The sequence below is a fragment of the Phoenix dactylifera genome, chromosome 11 (assembly GCF_009389715.1).
Source record: "Phoenix dactylifera cultivar Barhee BC4 chromosome 11, palm_55x_up_171113_PBpolish2nd_filt_p, whole genome shotgun sequence".
Classification (NCBI taxonomy): domain Eukaryota; kingdom Viridiplantae; phylum Streptophyta; class Magnoliopsida; order Arecales; family Arecaceae; genus Phoenix; species Phoenix dactylifera.
The window spans coordinates 272,106-290,505 of NC_052402.1; the positions used below are offsets into that span (position 1 = coordinate 272,106).

Sequence of the window (18,400 nt, forward strand, 5' to 3'; positions counted from 1 at the left end):
CGTCTCGTTGTCTCATACCATACCGCAAACTGACACTGTAATACGATGGTACTAGTACAGGATCCGGTATCGAGACAATGAACCTTGATCGATATCATATCAACTGATATCGCATGGCTTGTCAATTTACATCTTCTAAGATAATAGAGGCCAATTTTTGATATATTCAAATCAAGGGAAATCTGATACTGATATAAACCAAGATCTCAACCAAAATGAAACTATTGATTTTCACTAGATTTTTGGAAAAGTAGATTTTGATATCTTTCTAGCAGCCTTATTAATGACATAATACGGCACTGCTATCCTAGAAGTCTTTTTCTTTTTTCCCACTTATATTGTTTATTTTTAGAAGAATAATTAATTGATTTATGTATACATGTGTCTATCTCAGTAGTCCATATCAGGATCCTGCACCAATGTGAAAAATTTAAAAATGCTTGGTGCAAATACCTGGGAAGATATGCACCCAATATACAAACATATACACATGAGTGATTGCGCAATGAGAAAGAATATGCTAGAAGGCAAAATTGAATTCCAATGTAAAGTTGCAAAAAAGAACACAAGCAAGGAGTCAAAAATTAACTGTTAATTTTATACAATAGCAATGCCTACTTCATCCCACCAAAAAAAATGAAAAAAACAATGTTTACTGCTAATCTAGTTCAACCATTGATTGAAACATTACCAGAAAAGCAAAGAAAAAAAATACTATAAAAAAAATCAAACAAGATCAGGACAAAAAGATAGTCATGGAAAAAGCAAGGGAAGTTTACCTTAGTTATATCGACACTGTTTGTGAAATCAAGTTCACTGGGGTCTATCTCATATTCTGGAACTTCCCGGTAATTCTTAACGTGCATTGGAGCAATCTATATAAATTTAAGACGAAAAAAATAAGTAATATAATAGTTCATGAAAAACGAACAATATCCAATTGCCCGATCATCTCATCCAAGCCAAACAAATTGACAAAGCCTGAAATACACACCGGAAGCTTAGCGCCATGCTTTTCCAATAGCTTGATCACTTCATGATTTTTGTAGTGTATTGCATCTGCAAGTGGCTGTTGATGAAACAATAGTTAAAAAAATCTGCCTAAACTGAGTTTAATTGATCCATATGTGTTGCACTAATCAGAAGAAAACAGTTTGTGTCAGTTTATGTGCTGCAAAGAGAAAGGAAAGGAAAAGATGCCTACAGATGGAATTAGACTAATTTTATTATTCTATGATTTTTTGATGAATTTTTTTTATTGTGGGTTTCGTGTTATTGTGGGAAATACCTTACAATAGCACGGCCATATCATACTTCGGATCTGGGGCATGACATTTTATGGTATCAAAGCGGGCCTGGCTTATGACCTATATGGACTAGGGAACATTGCAACACGAGTTCATGGAGGCTGATTACGAGCTGATCGTGGTGCTTGTGACTAGATTTAAATGAATTTGAACTGTTAGTCTGGCGAGGTTGCCAGGACTTAAACGGAGGGAACATGTGAGGACCTGTGCAAGCATGTGTTTAGTCCCACATCAATTATTCGTTGGGTAGATCTTAGGTACTTGTACAGGATCAAGAAACCTAAATAATATCTTCTAGCTAGCCATTTTGGATGAGATTGTAGCTTGTGACAAATGGTATCGGAGTGGACTCGGCCTATAGCCTTTATGGACTATAGGACAGTGTAGCACAGGTTCATGGAGGTTAACCACAGGCCGATCGTGGTGTTTATGATTAGATTTGAATGGATTTGAACTCTTAACCTGACGAGAATGTCAGAACTTGCATAGGAAAGTATGATAGGACTCGTGAGGACGTGTGTTTAGTCTCACATCGGTTCTTTGCTGGGTAGACCTTGGATACTTATATAGGATCAAAGAACCCAAATAATATCTTTCGACTAGCCTTTTTGGATGAGGTTACAAATGGTATTAGAGTGGACCTAGCTCATGATCTATGTAGACTAGGGGACACTACAACACGGATTTATAGAGGCTGACTACGAGCCAATCGTGGTGCTTGTGACTAGATTTGAATAAATTTGAACCTTCAGTCTGGCTTCGCTAGAGCTTAAATGGAGAGCACATATGAGGACCTATGCGAGCATATGTTTAATCCCATATCGGTTATTCGCTGGGTAGATCTGGAATATCTGTACAATATCAAGGAACCAAAATAATACCTTCTAGCTAGCCATTTTGGGTGAGATCCTAGATTGTTATACTCACAACTCATCAAACAATTTATATAAAACTAGGGAGCGCAAAAAAAAAACCTAAAATCTACCCTTAATAAGAACCAATATAATTGATTATGATTTTGTGCAAATCACAATTGTATCATACCCATTCGTTTCAAATCGACAAATTGAACCTCCAAGAAATCAAATATATTTTTTCAGACGAATCACTAAACCATGATTTGACCGCTTTGATGACTGCTGGAAAATCATTTTTCCGCACTCCCAACAAACCTGCTTTTTATAATATTTCTATCGCAAATCAAGACCAGAAACAGAGTTCAAAACCATCAATATCATTCTTTTTTAATTGCGCTTCTTAAAAGACAGCGATTTTTCCGTACATCTTTAAAGAAAACGATTTAAAGGCCACAAAGAAAACAATCTAAAACCCAGCTCTCCACCAACTCATCAGGAATTGGAGAGAAAGTGGAAAGAAAACGGAAACCTTAAGAAACCGCAACGATAAAAGAAAGAAGTGAAGCACGAATACCGTACTGCCCCACCGATCTTCCGGGTCCACCTTAGCGCCGTTCTCAAGCAGCAATTGAACAACATCGGGAAGCCCCTGGCATGCGGCGACGTGGAGCGCCGTCCGCCTATCGATGTCCCTAAAGTTCACGTCGACCCCTGACGCCAGGAGTTCCCGGATCCCGGCCACGTCACCCTCGTTGGCGAGGAACATGAGGCGGATGCCGGATTCGATCTCCTCCGGGACATCCAGCCCGTCGACAGCCCCCGGCTCCCCGTCGCGCTCCGGCGCGAGGGAGGACTGCTTTCCCAAGGTGAAGCGCCCCGTGGACTTGGACTCCATGCCCAAAGCTTCTGCCCTGGAAGGGTTTCGAATCCGGAGCGCTGGGGATTGGAGCCTTAAACCCTAGAAGGGGAAGAGGGTTGATAAGGGTTCTTTTATTCTAAGCCCGGGTTTTCTTTTTTTTCGGAGAGGAATGGAGAAGGAGGGTAAAACGGCCGGGCGGAGTTCGGACTTCAGAAATTTGAGACGCGAAGGGATTAATAAACTAATAATAAAGTAATAAGGGGCAAAACGAAATGGCGCTTCAGTCTTCACTGGCGACAGTTGGAACTTGAAAGCGAAATAGAACCGTATCATTCAAGAGATGGCACGGGGAAGGAAGGGCGAAACTTTGAAGGAAGCGTGGGTTGGAAGTTTCGTAGGCATGACCTGTGCGACTGCGACTGGCCGGTGGGACCCGCCGGATATACATGACTTTAGGCTTTGGCGGCCCGATTTTTTTTTTATTTTTATTTAAAAAAAAGGGCATTAAAATTGTCCATACACTAACAACCTGCCAGGTTAGAAGCAACCAAATGATATAAGAAAGGGGAACCTCTGTGATACTAGTCCAAAAGAGCTCTCCAGAGTGACAAGCTACGTAGGAAGCGACCCAATCCGCGACTCTATTCGCCTCCCGATACACATGCGCTGTCTGGAAAAAAGCCAAACCTCTATCCAGTTTGCGAGTCTCATGAATCAGTGGGTGGCCGTCCTCGTATCGGTCCACTCTCCGTATTCAATCGATCACCGTAGAGCAGTCCCCCTTCAGGTATATCTTGTCTGCATTCAGTACTCTCCTCGTATAGAAGATGCTCTCCCATACTGCTTGAAGCTCCACCTCAATAGCCGTCACCCCGGGAGTGCACCAACCTCCTGCCCCTACTAGTGTACTCTGATGGTCTTTGATCACAAATCCAACTTCTTCATATACTCTATCCGCCGACCTGCTGCCATCGAAGTTCACTTTGAGATGACCAAGGAATGAGGGCACCCAAGAAAACAAGATAAATTTGGGCGCTAAAATAGCGGAATGGATGTCCTAAATATCTCTGGCTATCCCAAAGGAACTCACCGTAGTTGCCACAGTGATCTTAGCTGACTGACGAAAGGCTCTGTCCACCACTGCCCTCAGAAATGATCCACTCGAAGAGACGGGCATTTTTATCTAATTATATATGGTAGGCTAGGTCTGCCCTGGGAGACGATCCACCCCTCCCCCGGCGGCAGCTGCTTTTTGGCCCGAAGCATTTGCCGGTTCAAAAAAAAAAAAAATAGACGTAGAGACCCGTCCTTGTACAAATTATGTCCTTTAACTGATACTATAATACCTGACACGTGGATAGAGCTGGCCACCTCAGCCAAAAAAGGCCTTCCACTTCCCTCCGCCTCCATCCATTCACCTGGCGAGCCCCCGCCGTGCACCCGCCAAAGGCTTGACTGCGTCGCCGGCAAGACCTCTGGCTGAATCGAGTTCTAGAATAACGCTGCCTCCTCCGACCGCCGCCGTCGCAACTCCTCCTCCACCTTCTCATATCAGACGGCAGCCTTGATCCGGAGTGGTTCGTCAAGATTGGGCTGCCGAGGCTGCCGGACTGGGTCGAGACCTACCTGGACTGGATTAGCTCAGTGCTGCAGGAGGGCGAGTGGGACGAATCGGACGTCCGCGAGATGGTTGATGTGTCCGCCTCCTCCAACTTCTTCGACGACGACGGCGAGGCGAAGGGTTTCGCTCGGCAGAGATCGAATCGGACTTTTTTTTTCCCCGCTGAGGTGAGGGGTTTTTTTTTGTGTGTGGCGGAGATCAGTATAAAGGTGGCGTGACAGCTGTGAAGAGAATAAAAACTTTGGTGCTTAGGTTGGGCCTGTAGCATGACGCGAAATGGTTGTGGCATTTTATCGAGCGCGTCTACTGCGCGTAGTTTTCCCTTCCAAACTGTCGTGCTTTTTCGATTCAGATGCCTTTAGGCTTCATTAGCGCCATGACTGATGAAAACGAAAATGGCAAGCCTTTGAGCTGACACTTAGCCCCGGAAGCAGGTGTCGACAATGAGCGTATCGGTCCCTTGGATACGGGTTGGGTGCATGGTGTGCATCCTTAGAACCAAAGTTTGACGAACCGGCCCGTCCCGATCGGTTCGCACTATATCAGACTGGTCTGGCTTGTAATTGATACGCCGGAGCCGTGAAAACCGGTATGAGCCGAATCTAGCTAGAGCCGGAAAATACGAAGAAAAGAAGAGAGAGAGCGGGAAAGAGAGGAAAGGAGGAGAGGCCTCCGCCGCCTGCGGAGGGCCGCGGGGAGCCGGCGGAGGCCGAGAGAGGCCAGCGGAGCTCGATGGAAGGGGGGGGTGCTGGCGGCCTTTCCTCTCCTCCTTCCATCCCTCCTCCGCTCGCTCTCTTGTTCTCTTCTTCTTTCCTAGCTCCGGTGGGAAAGAGTGTTCCGGTTCGGTGCCGGTTTAAATCGGTACAAACCGAAATCATACCGGTCCGATAGGCGATCGGTATGCCTACCGATACCGGTACGGTGAACCTTGCTTAGAACCGCTTCGGGCATTACCGTATATTAGTTTCCTAAGTAATGTTATTGAGCTTCCATGTGCTATGTAGCAAGAGTAGGGGTGGCAAAATATTACCCGACCCGCCAACCCGACCCGTGTTCGACCCGCCATAAACAGGTTTGGGTTTGGCCTAAACAGGTTCGGGTCATAAACAGGTTGACCCGTTTAACCCGTTTATTAATTGGGTCGGATACAGGTTTAAGATGTCTGACCCGTTTAACCTGTATAACCCGTTTAATAACCTGTTTAATATATGGGTCAGGTTGGATAAGGGCCACAGCCCACAGCCCACAAAGATAGGTCAGGCCGTCACCCGTTTAAAACTTTCTCTCCAAGTTCACCTGGGCACCGCTGCCCTTTTTTTTTTTTGGTTCAACCTCTCCGGCTCTCCCTCTAGTCCACCTTCTCCCCCACCCTCGAGCCCGTCGCCTCCGACCCCTCCGACGGCGCCGATGACCCGTCCTGCCTCCTCGACCTCCTCTTTCGCCCCTGCAAGCCGGCCTCCTCCCTCCCCTCCCACCGATTCGTCGCCGAGCCGGTCGCCGTCCGGTCTTGCTCCTTCGTCGGCAGCTATGAGTACGTCGCCCACAAGGTCACCACCGGCCGCTCCCACAGTCCCAATTAGGCAGCGCCGCGTCCTCCTCTACGAGCTTCTCTACGGCCGGACCCCCTTCGCCGGGATCCTAACTCTAGATCTCCTCCAAGGATCCGGATCTTTGTGAGGTATGAAACCCTAACTCTCGATCTCCTCCAAGGATCCGGATCATCCCTTGGTCCGTGATCTTTGCAAAGCCATGGCGTCTGGGTTCCCGGGGCGCGATCTCCGTGGGGGCTTCGGGTTCGGAGCCGGAGCCGCGATCCAGATGCCGCCGTTGCCAAACCGATCGAAGCCCGCCGGCAGCGAAGGAGGAGCCGCGGCAGCCGGAGGTCTACCGAAGCGGTGAAGCAGAGGACCATCTCGCCTCTCCCATCTCCTCCTCCGACGGGCCATCCTCCGAGACTCCGATCCAGATGCCGCCGTTGCCGAACGATCGGAGACCGCCGGCGGCGAAGGAGGAGCCGCGGCGGCCGGAGGTCTACTGAAGCGGTGAAGCAGAGGACCCATCTCCTCCGATCGATGAAGCATAGGACCCATCTCGCCTCTCCCATCTCCTCCGACAACGGGCCGTTCTCCGAGACTCCTCTGTTGAAATTTTTCAAGCTGCCGAGTCCCGAGCACAATTGTTAAACGGGTCGGGTCGGGTCGGATAGGTGGGGATGGGTTGGGCAGTTTATTAAACAGGTTAAACGGGTCGGGTCGGGTTATCTGTTTAATAAACAGGTCGGGTTCAGGTTGTATTTCCTGACCTGTTTAATAAACAGGTCGGGTTCAGGTCTATGATTTTCTGACCCGACCTACATCTGACCCGACCCGTTTATGCCTGACCCGACCCGATTGCCACCCCTAAGCAAGAGGGATTGATGCAACTTCCATGTGCAAGTGTTTCAGGTTCATCTAAAATTTCGTCGAAGAAACGAATTATGCTCAACATATAACATGGATGCAGCAAATTTATTTATCGATGCGTTCCTTTAGTGTAACAACTCTAGCCATTTCCTTTTTTTTTAGAACAGTGTGCTACTTTTTGTAACAATTCCAGTTCTCTACATAAACTATTCTCTACTTGCGGGATTTGTTGCCATATATAGGGATCAATTTGATTATGAAGTTGATGCATCAATATCTGTGGGTTCCATAAACTTTTCATAACTTATGAAGTAGCAAGATTGATTGTTCACTTATTCTTGTAATGGAATTATTCATCTAGGGGATTTTAAGGAGGAAAATATTGGAGAATAAAATTAGTAGAGGAGAGACATAGTACGTGGATTATAAATTCAGTGAGCATAAAAATGAAATTTTGATAACAATTAAATTTGATGACCAAAAGACATCACAGAGTGATTATTTTTGTTACCTAGGGTATATTTTATAAAATGATGAAGGCATTAGTGAAGATATATGTAATAAAATTAGAGCTATTTGAATGAAGTGAATAGGCGCATCTAGAATATATATTACGTGATGGGCAAATATTTTGGAGATTTTTAAAAAAAAAACATAAAATAATAGTAAGATCTGCCATATTGTATGGCTCAGAGTTTTGGGCAATAAAGAAAATATATGAAAATAGGTAAAGTATGGCAAAAATGAAAATATTAAAATAAATATATGCCAAAATATAAAGAATAAAATAAGAAAAAAAAATACTAGTGGAGCTGCAAGAGTTGTATAAATTAAGGATAAAATAATAAAAAATTGATTGATATGGTGTAGATATGCACAATGAAAATTTGACAAGGTTATGGTAAGAAGAGGTACTTTGGTTTGCCTTGAAGATGATAAGAAAATGAGAGGAAGACCTGAAGTGAAATGGATGGAGGTTGTGAAAAGGGATGTGGAGAAACTTAAAATAGTATCAAAGATGGTTCTAAGTGGGAATACCCGGCTAATAAAGATCCATAAAATCAATCTTAAGTAGTTGGAAAAAGGCCAACGGCAATACTTATGATTATGTATGCTGTAATGTGATGTTTGTTGCTAAAGTCTCTCTTATTGTCTTGGTTGATGTTTTTAACGTTTTTGATAATAAATCTTGTGTCTATTTTCCCACTCGATGGCTCACTATAGGCTTGAATTTGCATGAGGATCCTTACCTGTTTACTTGGATGTTTTGATTGTCACGATTTCTTTCTTCTCGCCAGCATTTTATTTTTGACAAGGTCAATGCTAGAATGGTGGGCAAGAAACTATTCCTCAATACTATTCCAATGGCATCCTCAATGCTATTCCAAATTATCGGTTGGCTTGTTTTTTTGGTGCTTGATTCTATCTTGGATGATGTAGCAAAGATCGCAAGGAATTTTCTTGGAGACAACGATACCGATAAGCACTTGCATTATGTTAAATGGGACGTTCTGACTCTTCCAATAGAAGTATGCAGAGATCTTAGGAAAACTAAGCATGCTCTTTTTGCTAAGTACTGATAAGCTCTGGGTTCGATTGCTTCATTATAAGTTTGGTCAATTAGATCTTTTGGTCTCTTTTCAGTTAAAAGGGTGTCTCTTCGAGGTGGCACCTCCTTGTTTCTACTGCCCATCAATTTAAAGATGGTTTGGGATATGACCTTGGCAGCGGGGAGAACACTGTCCTCAGCTTTATTTCTTTTTTTTTTTTTTGGTAAAAGCGGTTACTCATTTCATATAGCTCAGCTTTATTCCTTGGGCAACCGACATTATGCCAACAATCTCACATTCTCAATATTAACCTAGATGTGGCTCATATTTATGTTCATCAGTTTTTCATACACGGAAGAGGATGAGGTATAATACAACGCAAAGTTACTTTACTATGATTTGGATGTTACAGGTCCGAAAAATGAAAACGGTCTCTCCACATGTAGGGATAAAATTGTGTATTTGACTCTTATCAAATTTTACGAGTTGTAATGGTGACTATTTTTCTGAGATCTTGCAAGTTGCAATGGTGAGAGCTCATGCACTAGACTTTTTTTTAAAAAAAAGTGGAAGGGAAATTGGGATGGGGCCACCTCATGGTGGTGGTGCTAATCCATGCCTGGTCTTGCAGTATGCTAAGTTCAATGGGCTGCTTGCTGGTTAGGTTAATCAAAATTTGCTTCATTGTGATGTAGATTTGGTAATAGGCCGAGACTCGAGCCTAAACTATATTCATTATTCAAGCTTTAGGCGGGCCTATTTAAAATTTAATATATTTTATGCTCTAGGTCCGGCCCATGACCAGCTTTGAGTTTGAGCCCGTTAATTCCGTCTGGGCCTAATCGAGCCCTTCGATTTCTTCACGAGGAAACTCCTCTCCTGCGGCGAGAAATTCTCAGGCTCCGAATTTCTCCAGGAAGCGGAAAGGCGGAAGTGTACCCCTATCCCATGTCGAGGCGGCGGGTCCTGCTGCTGTTGAAGCCCTTCGACGTTTACCCCTCGAGAGCCAGCCCCAGGGCCAACGCCCGCCTCCCCTCCCCTCTCCCGTGCGCCGTCAACCCCAAGGTAAGACCTCAGACGAGTTCCTTTTCTTCTTTGTCCATGGAAATTGGAAATAGGCTTTGGTGGGTGGTAAACGATCACTCCTTTTTATTCTTTTTTGCTTTCCGCCATTAATCAACACAAGAATACCCTCTGACGTATTTCTTATTTCTTCTATTTACTGTTAAGTTGAATGGATTTTGTTACTACAAAGAAGTATCAGAAAAAGTGTAGCACTGTTGTTCATAGAATGGTGGATTTTTAAGGTGGATGCAACTACGAATATTTGTTAATATACACGCAATTGGAGATGTTTTCGAAGCTATGCCTGACAATTTTAAAAATGTTTCGGCCATGGATGATCAGTAGATGTGGGTATGAATGTGACAACTATGAAATAACAATGAAAACGGTGAAATGGGTGAGAAATAAGATGTTTGCGACAACATGGAAGGTTACGAGCACAATAAGCTTTGAGCATGCCATTTTTTCCCGAACAGCTTAGATTAATATCTGGTTTGATGCTCATTCCGGATGTGTGCTGGGGAACAGGAAGTATTATTCTTGTTGAATAACACATGCCTAAAGTTTGGTGTTTACCCGATGTATGAACTATTTCACAAATGCTATCTCTCCAAACCTTGATGTGCTCTCCGGAGATTCTTAGTTTCTCCTGCTCTATTTTATATATCAAAGTACGTGTTTGATTTTTTTAAAAAAATCACATTTTCTGTATTTTCATTCATTTTTAATTTATTGCTTTAAAACATGGATGAAAATTAGGATTACCTTAAAATTAGGATTTTTAAGGTGCAATGGATTTTTGAATCTACGAAATTATCTGCTAGCAAAATATCCAGGTTGGACATCTCATGCTCGCTTCCTTTAGTTGTTCAGGATGAAAAAGTGTTTGTTGTAATGAATTGATGCAGAGTTTGTGCAGCTAATGCAACTTATATATGGATGACATCCATCTTCTACTAGTCCTGTGTTGTATTAAATATCTGCTAATTGTTTGATACTTTTCAATGTTGTGTGATCTTGCATTATATATTTTTTTCTTGGTGGTTTTATGTACATTGCACATACATTTAGACCAAGCAAGGAGCAGATTGTCCTGGTGGAAAAGCCAATCTGTACATTAAGCTGTTGATGGGACTGTCAGCAATGTAACTGATGTCTAAACTTTCCAAGTCATCTTCTTTAGGACAAACTAAGGCATTGATTAGTCAATGGAGGAAAAGGTTTTGTCCTGAAATGCCCAAGTTGCTTGTTTTCGGCATGTTTAAATTGTGGCCTTGTTAATTGTTAGGACAACTCCCGCTCTGCTTAAGGCCTTCTTTTCTTGGCAGCGAAAAGGTTTGCTCTGGTTTTAATTTATGAAGAAGCAATACCAGTTCAGCAAAAATTACATCATTTAAGGTTGTCGTTTATACTGTAGAAAAGCAACGAGTAGTGCTCGGAGAAGCTACGTTTTTCAGTATTAGAGTAATATATATAATCTTGATCTTGCTTTATTGCTTGTGTTTTTGTCCTTAATGACTGCTGCTTTCCCAGTGCTCAAAATTTATCGGGATGAGCTATATCATCCTTTGTTAAATCTTTCCATGTGATGCTAGATCGAGATTTAGTTGAAATCTCTTCCTGTTTGTGGCAACAGCATCACATTGCATCTTTTGGCGAGGTAAAATCTTCGTGCAAACATCATTGTAAAGCTAGAGAGATTTGATCTGTTGCTTGGTTTTTTTCCCTTTACTTTGAATCACTTGTAAGATAGTTTTGCTGAAAAGCCTACATTCTAGGGTAAATTCTGCTTTAGTGCATTGCATAGTGGGGAGGTTGCTTCATGATTACCTCTTAATGCCATTGTTCACACCTTTTGTTATTTAACACTATCTCTTCAGACTCACTGTAGGCCAACCCCTTGCAAGGGATGGTCTCAGCCTTCCTTTATTGAACATGCATATTTTTCAAATATGCTGACCTTCGATCTCTATTTTGTGCCCTCAGCAAGACCTTCCTCTAATATAAATAATCATTCAATTAGCTTTGTTGTAACATTAAGTTTGCATGACTTCTTCTCATGCCCTTCAAGTTTTCAAGCACCTTATCGACAACTGTTGTTGTCAAGGTGACCCTGCTAGATGCTTGCATAAGAAATAATAGGTATTCATTAAAACTTTGTAGACATATATTAAATCACATTAAGATATATTAATTAAGTCTTTATTGTCAATAATAATGTGCATATTATATGTACTATTAATTATTACGAGTGGAAGGTGAAAAAGGATTGATCAAGTGGATATCAGGTTGATCGGATGGACGGTATACTGCTTATATGTTATGGTTATTATATGCTTAATGATAGCTATTAATTTTGTATTATTTCAAAATATTTACATCTTAATATATCATTTTGAGTATCAAGTATGAAATTGATGGACAAGACTTGTTCTTTGGGATTTTTTTTCATTTTCCTTTCTTTTTTCTTTCACTTCCATCTCTTTTTCCTCCTCTCCTTATCCTTTTTATTCTCTCTCCTAGATCCTTTTCTTATTCTGATCTCCTTCTCCTTCTCCTCCCTCTCCTTCTTTTTCCCCTCAATTTTCTCTTGCCTGGGATTCTCGGAGACTGTTTAGTCTGCCTTTGCACCACCTGTCTTAGGATGTTAATAGTTCTCATCACTTGTGACTGCCTGGCCACGTTGACAATATCAAGTAAAATGTCTTTGTACTAGAGTTAAGATTCAGAAACTTTTGAGAGAAAAAGCGGAAGGATGAACTTGAGTTGTAATGGAAGGGAAATTGGTACAGCTCTTAGATCAAACTCACTCAATTAGAATCTTTTCTAGATAAGTTCCAGATGTGACCCCTCTCTCTATATTGACGTGGCCTACATCCAACAGCTATTGGAGTTATGCTTCCATACACTTTACTTTTCTGCATGCAAGAATCTGCAGGTGTGTACAGCATGGTTCAAATTCTAAAATGCTCTTGTATCTACAATAGCATATGTAAGCTACATGTTATATCATATACTACTTCCGAAAAAAAAGGATTTACCATATGATGGCATATTTGATGCATTTACATATTTATAATGATTAAATGTTTTAGGTTGGATGGCATCAGAGTGCATCCCCTTTAAATGTACATCTGATAGTATCATATCGGATGGCCTTTGACTAGAGTAACATTGTGATCATGGATATGGCGTGCATTGCACTTGTTTTTTATTTCATATTTGATGCAGTTATGCATTTTAGCTTACTAAATATGTTTTCTAGCTTTGCCATCATATTTAAATTCATTGCAACTCCCATTGCTTCTCTATTCTCTTGGTCCTTGTGCAGATATTAAGCTATTTGGATGACAGATGTAGGGTTCATAAGGACACAATCAACTTTTGTCAGGATGTTTTGCGACGTAAGTCTCTTGATTGGGAGCTTGTGATGCGTAACAAATTGTCCCATCAAATTCATCATGTGGATCTCGTGGTCACTGTTGGTGGGGATGGCACTTTGCTACAGGCCAGTCACTTTTTGGATGACTCAATTCCAGTTCTAGGAGTCAACTCAGACCCTACACAAGTTGAAGAGGTTGTGTAACAGGATGGTATATATAAAATCTTAATGGGTTCAATCGTAATATGGGATAAATCATGATAGTTTCCACCAATTATGTTGGTCTTCTATCAGTTTGTTTTGAGTTAGTCTACAATTCCACATCTTATTCTGTAATGGAGACATCTGTTTATGGCGATAGTTTTTCTTTAAGATATATATGGTTGGTTTCTTCCGTCTATTGCAGGTTGACAAGTTCAGTAATGAGTTTGATGCAAGAAGAAGCACAGGCTATCTCTGTGCTGGAACTGCAAAAAACTTTGAGCAGGTAAACTCCATGTGGTTGGAAGGGGTCTATTTGGGATGTTGTTTGATACATTATTTTTGTATTGTCACTTGAAACCAATAACCCAAGAAAAACTCATCTATATGACATAGAGGACTCTGTTATTTTATTGCTTGCCACATTTTTCTCCTCTTTTTGATCTGTAGAGCTTTTCCAGTTATTGGATGAAATTCTCGAAGGTCATAAACACCCTTCTGAACTCACAAGGATATCAGTAAACTTAAATGGTAATCCGTTGCCAACATTTGCTCTGAATGATATTCTTGTTGCACATCCTTGTCCAGCAACAGTATCTCGGTTCTCATTTCGGTACGACATCTTTCTAACACCAGCAAACCTTTGTTTGGAGATTATATTGTAATGATAAGATCTTTCTCATGCTTAATTCAGAGTCAGGAGCAACAGCATAAAGGACTCTAATTTGGTCAACTGCCGATCAAGTGGTCTCAGGGTCTCCACTGCTGCAGGATCCACAGCTGCCATGCTTTCAGCTGGAGGTTTTCCCATGCCAATTTATACTCAAGACCTTCAGTATATGGTCAGAGAGCCCATTTCATCTAGAGCTGCGGACCCTCCATTGATGCATCGCTTAATTAGGCCTGATGAGCGGATGTGTGTTGCCTGGTACTCTCAAGAAGGTGTGATATATGTTGATGGTTCGCATATATTTTATTCAATTCAGAATGGCGATACAATTGAAATATCAAGAGAGGCTCCAGTTTTGAAAGTTTATTTGCCTGAAAGTCTGCCGACATAGTATGTCCTCATAATAGCAGTATTGCATATTTGATAAACTGTTCTGCTTCAAATTTTGAACTGAACTCCTTTGGACCACATCAGAATCAACATCTTCAGTTTAGTATGTTTCATGTAACTCCTTGCAAACTCAAACTACTGTCTCATGGTGTGGCCTGATGTTCTCGGAATGATCTTATTTGTTCTATATCCTTGCTGCTTCATCCGAATTGACCTTTTATGTTTGAACACTCCTTTCTGATATCGTTGATAAGTGCATAGGATGTTAGTAGTATTATTTCACGAATTAACATAGTTTTCATGATACTTAATTAACGCCAACTGCTAGTGATAGTGAGAATCTTTTTCTTTGCCATCTTAAGGGTTTCATTTAAGTTAACCATTGGCTGGGTTCCCATAGGGCCATGTCTGAGTTGTGCCAATAACTGTTCCAACATGATCACCAATGGCATAAATAATGTCTTAACATGGTTAACATTCTGCAGAAAATGCACTAATAAGTAGCAGGCTATTCTTTCAAAGTCATGAATGGAAAATGGCAGGGCGATAGAAGTCAAAAATGCTGCAGAGGAACATACCATCATCTGGGAGACTTTTTTTTTTTTCATTTTTTCCTCCAATTACTAAAATTGATTTTATGAGGCTGAAATTCTCAATACCTTATGGTATCTAAATTGTAGTTTTGAAATCAAGTTTCGATAGAAGACTCGCATATAAGGTTCCAGCAGCTGATAGACAGGTCAACTAAAGAAGAATTAGTAGAGATTTATGATGTATGAGCAAGGAGTGAGAAAAGACAGTCTTTTAGAAAACAAAAACATATTATGCATGCCAGAAAAATAATCGTTTTTAAGACAGTACCTTACATGGTACGCCTACCCAATTATTGTTTCTATTTTTACAGATTTTTTTTGAATTCAGTAAGTGAAAGTTCCCCAACAGCTATATAACCATAGATCATTGCCCAAAGGAACTAGATAAATATTACAACATGTGCCAATATGCTTCAAGGACACTGTTTTATCAAATTACCCAAAAGCTATATGGTTCTTTCATTTATACCCAGCATCAACTACATAACACAGCCTGCCTACAACTTCATCTACAAAAAAACCTATTACTATGCCCGCCGCATCACACTCCAAACAAAGCCGAAAAGGAGTCCGGCGCTTCATGCCCGTCTCAGTGCAAACTCCTTCCCGTGCGGCTTCCAGTAGTTGATCCACTCGGGCTCCTTGATCTCTACCCTCGATTCCTTGAGCTTCTCGGTCGATATCTTGGTACTTCTTGTCCTGGCTCTCGACGATGTCTAGCCTCGCTGAGCCCAGCTTCACCCCTTGGGTTGACATCATGGGGGCGGGCGCACTCGACGGGCAGACGGGCGCCACCGTTGAGCTGCCAGGCGCACAAGGAATAGGAGCACCCATGGGCAGCCAGTCAGTAGCCATTTTTCAGCAATCTTCAGTGCAATGCTTGATTCAAAGTTATCATCCTTGGAAAGCCATATCATGCTTAAACTGCAGACAAAACCACACATCCAAAACTTCCTGCCGATTGTACACTGGCTTGAGTTCAAGAGTTAGCTGCAAATAATTTCATTAAAGAAAAGTTACATGCAAATATATAGCCAACAACATCACGGATCAAATTGCCTGACTGATGAATTCCAGCTATGATTGTAGAACCATGACAGCAAGCACGGCATGCTTTAGATCCATATAATGAATGTGCAAATGTAACACATAAATATCTCCACCTATTCGTTTATATTTTAATAGTCAGCGAAATTTTTCTGCCGCTGCAGCAAGGGAGGGTTGAAGTCTTATTTTCCCCCTAATTCTCTTCTCGACATCCTGAAGCATACCGTAGGTATTTCAGTTTTTTTGATCATCTAACCGGGCAAGCAAAAGAAATTAACAAATTGTTCGCAGACAACTGAATAAAATCACTGCTATTATTCAGTTTTCCATCAAAAAAAGAAACTTAAGCATGATTATTAGAGTATTCATGAGAAACTTTGGCAAGTACACTCACTCTGTGTATCAGCATTGGTGGATCCTGAAAAAATGCTGAATGACCTTACCCTTTAATCTAGGAATGAAAATGGGTAAGTAACTAGTTAGTAGAAAACTGACCTGCACTCAAGGGAGCAGCATTGGGCAAGGCAGGTTTTGCATAGGTAAGTGCAGGAAGGTCTGAGAGCTTACAAGAAGCTACACTTGTGATGAAATGCCTTTGCAGCACTGGATCCGATACTTGCAACCGTTTATTAATCAAATGTTTCTTGCAAGGATATGGAAGGTGAAGTTAAAGGAACTAGGATTAAGAACAAATCAAAATTGATCTAAGCAAAGTTTATAGAGCAGAAGCAATAGCTGTGCATGGGCCACCGCATATTCCAGGTTCCATCAGGGGAAAATCAGAACAAGATTACTATAGGCAAGCAGCAATGTACTGGTTAACTTGATCATGGAACCACAAAGCAAGTTGGAACATAAACTTCAAGACAGGATTTGAGCCTGATGTAATTCCAGAATGCTCCCATTCTTTGCATAAATAGATACTGTAATGAAAGAAGCTGAAAACAAGAGCTCTTTTTGTCATGAGAACTGATTAAGGAGCAATCAGAGATCATGACAGAATCAAATAAAGCTCCGTGGTCAGTGTGGCAGAGAAACAGTGTGTACTTTTAACTCATTACCGTTGCACAAGGTAATGGGTCTTGTTCTGCGCTGGACCACTTACAGGAATATACAAAACAGAAACCAGAACAGAGTACAAATAGTGAACAGACCTTGATGAACTCAAGTAATAGACATTATCTATAAGGTTTTATAAGACATTATCTCAGATCCACCAAAAATAAAGGAAAAAACAAAATCACAGTGATGTATTTCCATTCGTGAGGCTGTATAATGCTGCACAAAGAAATTGACGCAGAAGCAGAGGAGGGGTCTAGAGAAATCAACTAAGCTAAAGGTAAATAACTCTTGGTAAAATACCATTAGGAGGGATGGCCATGATATTATCGCATTGCATCACACAATACCATGCAATGCTCAAAGCCCTTACGTAACATCGCGGCATCATTTGGCAACTCTTAAGATTCTTCTCATGGGGCATTTGCAAGAGCAAAACGATGAGAGATTTTTTTTTTATATAAAAAAAAGGAAATCCAGCAGACAAAAAATAAAAAGAATAATATAAATTAAAATGTACCACTCAGCAACATTTTAAATAAAAAGAACTGCCATCAGAAGGGATGATCATGATTGTTTTCATTGCATCTCACGACACCATGCAGTGCTCAAAGCCCTTGCGCAATGTCCCAAAACATCATTTGGCAAATCGTTTGAACCATGAACTTAGAAAACAAAACCGAAGTCCTCACATCCTAGATGTCTTCCACATTTCTTTTCTCAATTTGGGAAAAAGAAACGTTGGGAAAAAAAAGAAAAGGCGTTATCAAGCTTGGATACTTACCTTGACCAGGAGAATCTACAGCATTTGTAACAGAATAGTTCATGTAACCTAAACCCCATACGTAGCCACAAAGCTAATTGGGAGCCAGATGAAATTAATAATCCAAGATCTATTACCCAAGATGAGAACAGGAGCACAAGGAAATCCAAGAATGGATTGTCAAGAGCTCTCGATCGTTGGCTGATGGAACGCGATGAGAGGCGCAACAGAGACGAGAGGAGAGGCGAGCAACGAGAAGACGGGACGGAGAGGGAGAGAGAGAGAGGAGAAGGTGCGACGGCGGGGACACCCTCTTTAGTTCAGCCTAGGGTAGAATTTTTTGCGCGTCGACGCCGAACAGCCGTCCGTAGCGTTTTGAGATTCACAAAATGGATGATCCGGTGCGTTATGATGCGGGCTTGGATTCGAGAGGCACTTGCTAGCCGTGGATTTTTTTTTTCTTTTTCCCCCCCAGACCCTTGCACTTCCTCCGCTCTCGATCTGAAAGTACTTTTTTTAATTTACTTATTATTTTTTAATCAAAATATTCTATATTTTTTTTATAGGATATCTAAATTATCTCAATGGTGTTTTTCCTATATTTATATATTAAATATTTTTGGGTCTAATAATT

The 18,400-nt window shown here is 41.5% G+C and overlaps 2 protein-coding genes and 1 long non-coding RNA gene across 4 annotated transcripts in view; 1 reads left to right on the top strand and 2 right to left on the bottom strand.

Annotated features, from left to right (window-relative positions):
- The window catches only part of LOC103708951 (integrin-linked protein kinase 1-like), a 31,044-nt gene extending 25,941 nt beyond the window's left edge, over positions 1-5,103 (bottom strand). The window contains exons 1-3 of one of the 2 annotated variants that reach the window (XM_039131152.1): positions 4,370-5,103; positions 995-1,069; positions 780-875 (exon numbers count right to left, since the gene is read on the bottom strand). In XM_039131152.1, the coding sequence (XP_038987080.1) occupies positions 780-875; positions 995-1,069; positions 4,370-4,573 (375 nt within the window). In that variant the 5' untranslated portion in view covers positions 4,574-5,103. Of the gene's footprint in view, positions 1-779; positions 876-994; positions 1,070-2,738; positions 3,337-4,369 lie in introns of those variants that run through there. The other variant, XM_039131151.1, reaches the window with a different exon arrangement.
- A 4,367-nt stretch (positions 5,104-9,470) lies between these two features.
- On the top strand, positions 9,471-14,534 carry LOC103708952 (probable NADH kinase). The gene is made up of 5 exons (XM_008794076.3): positions 9,471-9,661; positions 12,993-13,238; positions 13,450-13,530; positions 13,706-13,857; positions 13,939-14,534. The coding sequence occupies exons 1-5, from the start codon at positions 9,545-9,547 to the stop codon at positions 14,303-14,305; spliced, it is 963 nt and encodes a 320-aa protein (XP_008792298.1). The 5' UTR covers positions 9,471-9,544; the 3' UTR covers positions 14,306-14,534.
- Positions 14,535-15,229: 695 nt separating this feature from the next.
- LOC103708953 lies at positions 15,230-18,109 on the bottom strand. Its single transcript, XR_005513769.1, has 2 exons — positions 16,061-18,109; positions 15,230-15,887 (listed from the first exon to the last, which is right to left on the bottom strand). It is a non-coding gene; the product is annotated as an uncharacterized LOC103708953 (long non-coding RNA).
- Positions 18,110-18,400: the final 291 nt, after the last annotated feature.

What these genes read in the sequence shown, in the direction of transcription:
- LOC103708952 (XM_008794076.3), top strand. Translation starts at nt 9,545, where the DNA reads ATGTCGAGGCGGCGGGTCCTGCTGCTGTTGAAGCCCTTCGACGTTTAC. An exon ending in CGTGCGCCGTCAACCCCAAG is followed by an intron (nt 9,662 to 12,992) that starts GTAAGACCTCAG and finishes GTCCTTGTGCAG; the next exon opens with ATATTAAGCTATTTGGATGA. An exon ending in ACCCTACACAAGTTGAAGAG is followed by an intron (nt 13,239 to 13,449) that starts GTTGTGTAACAG and finishes CGTCTATTGCAG; the next exon opens with GTTGACAAGTTCAGTAATGA.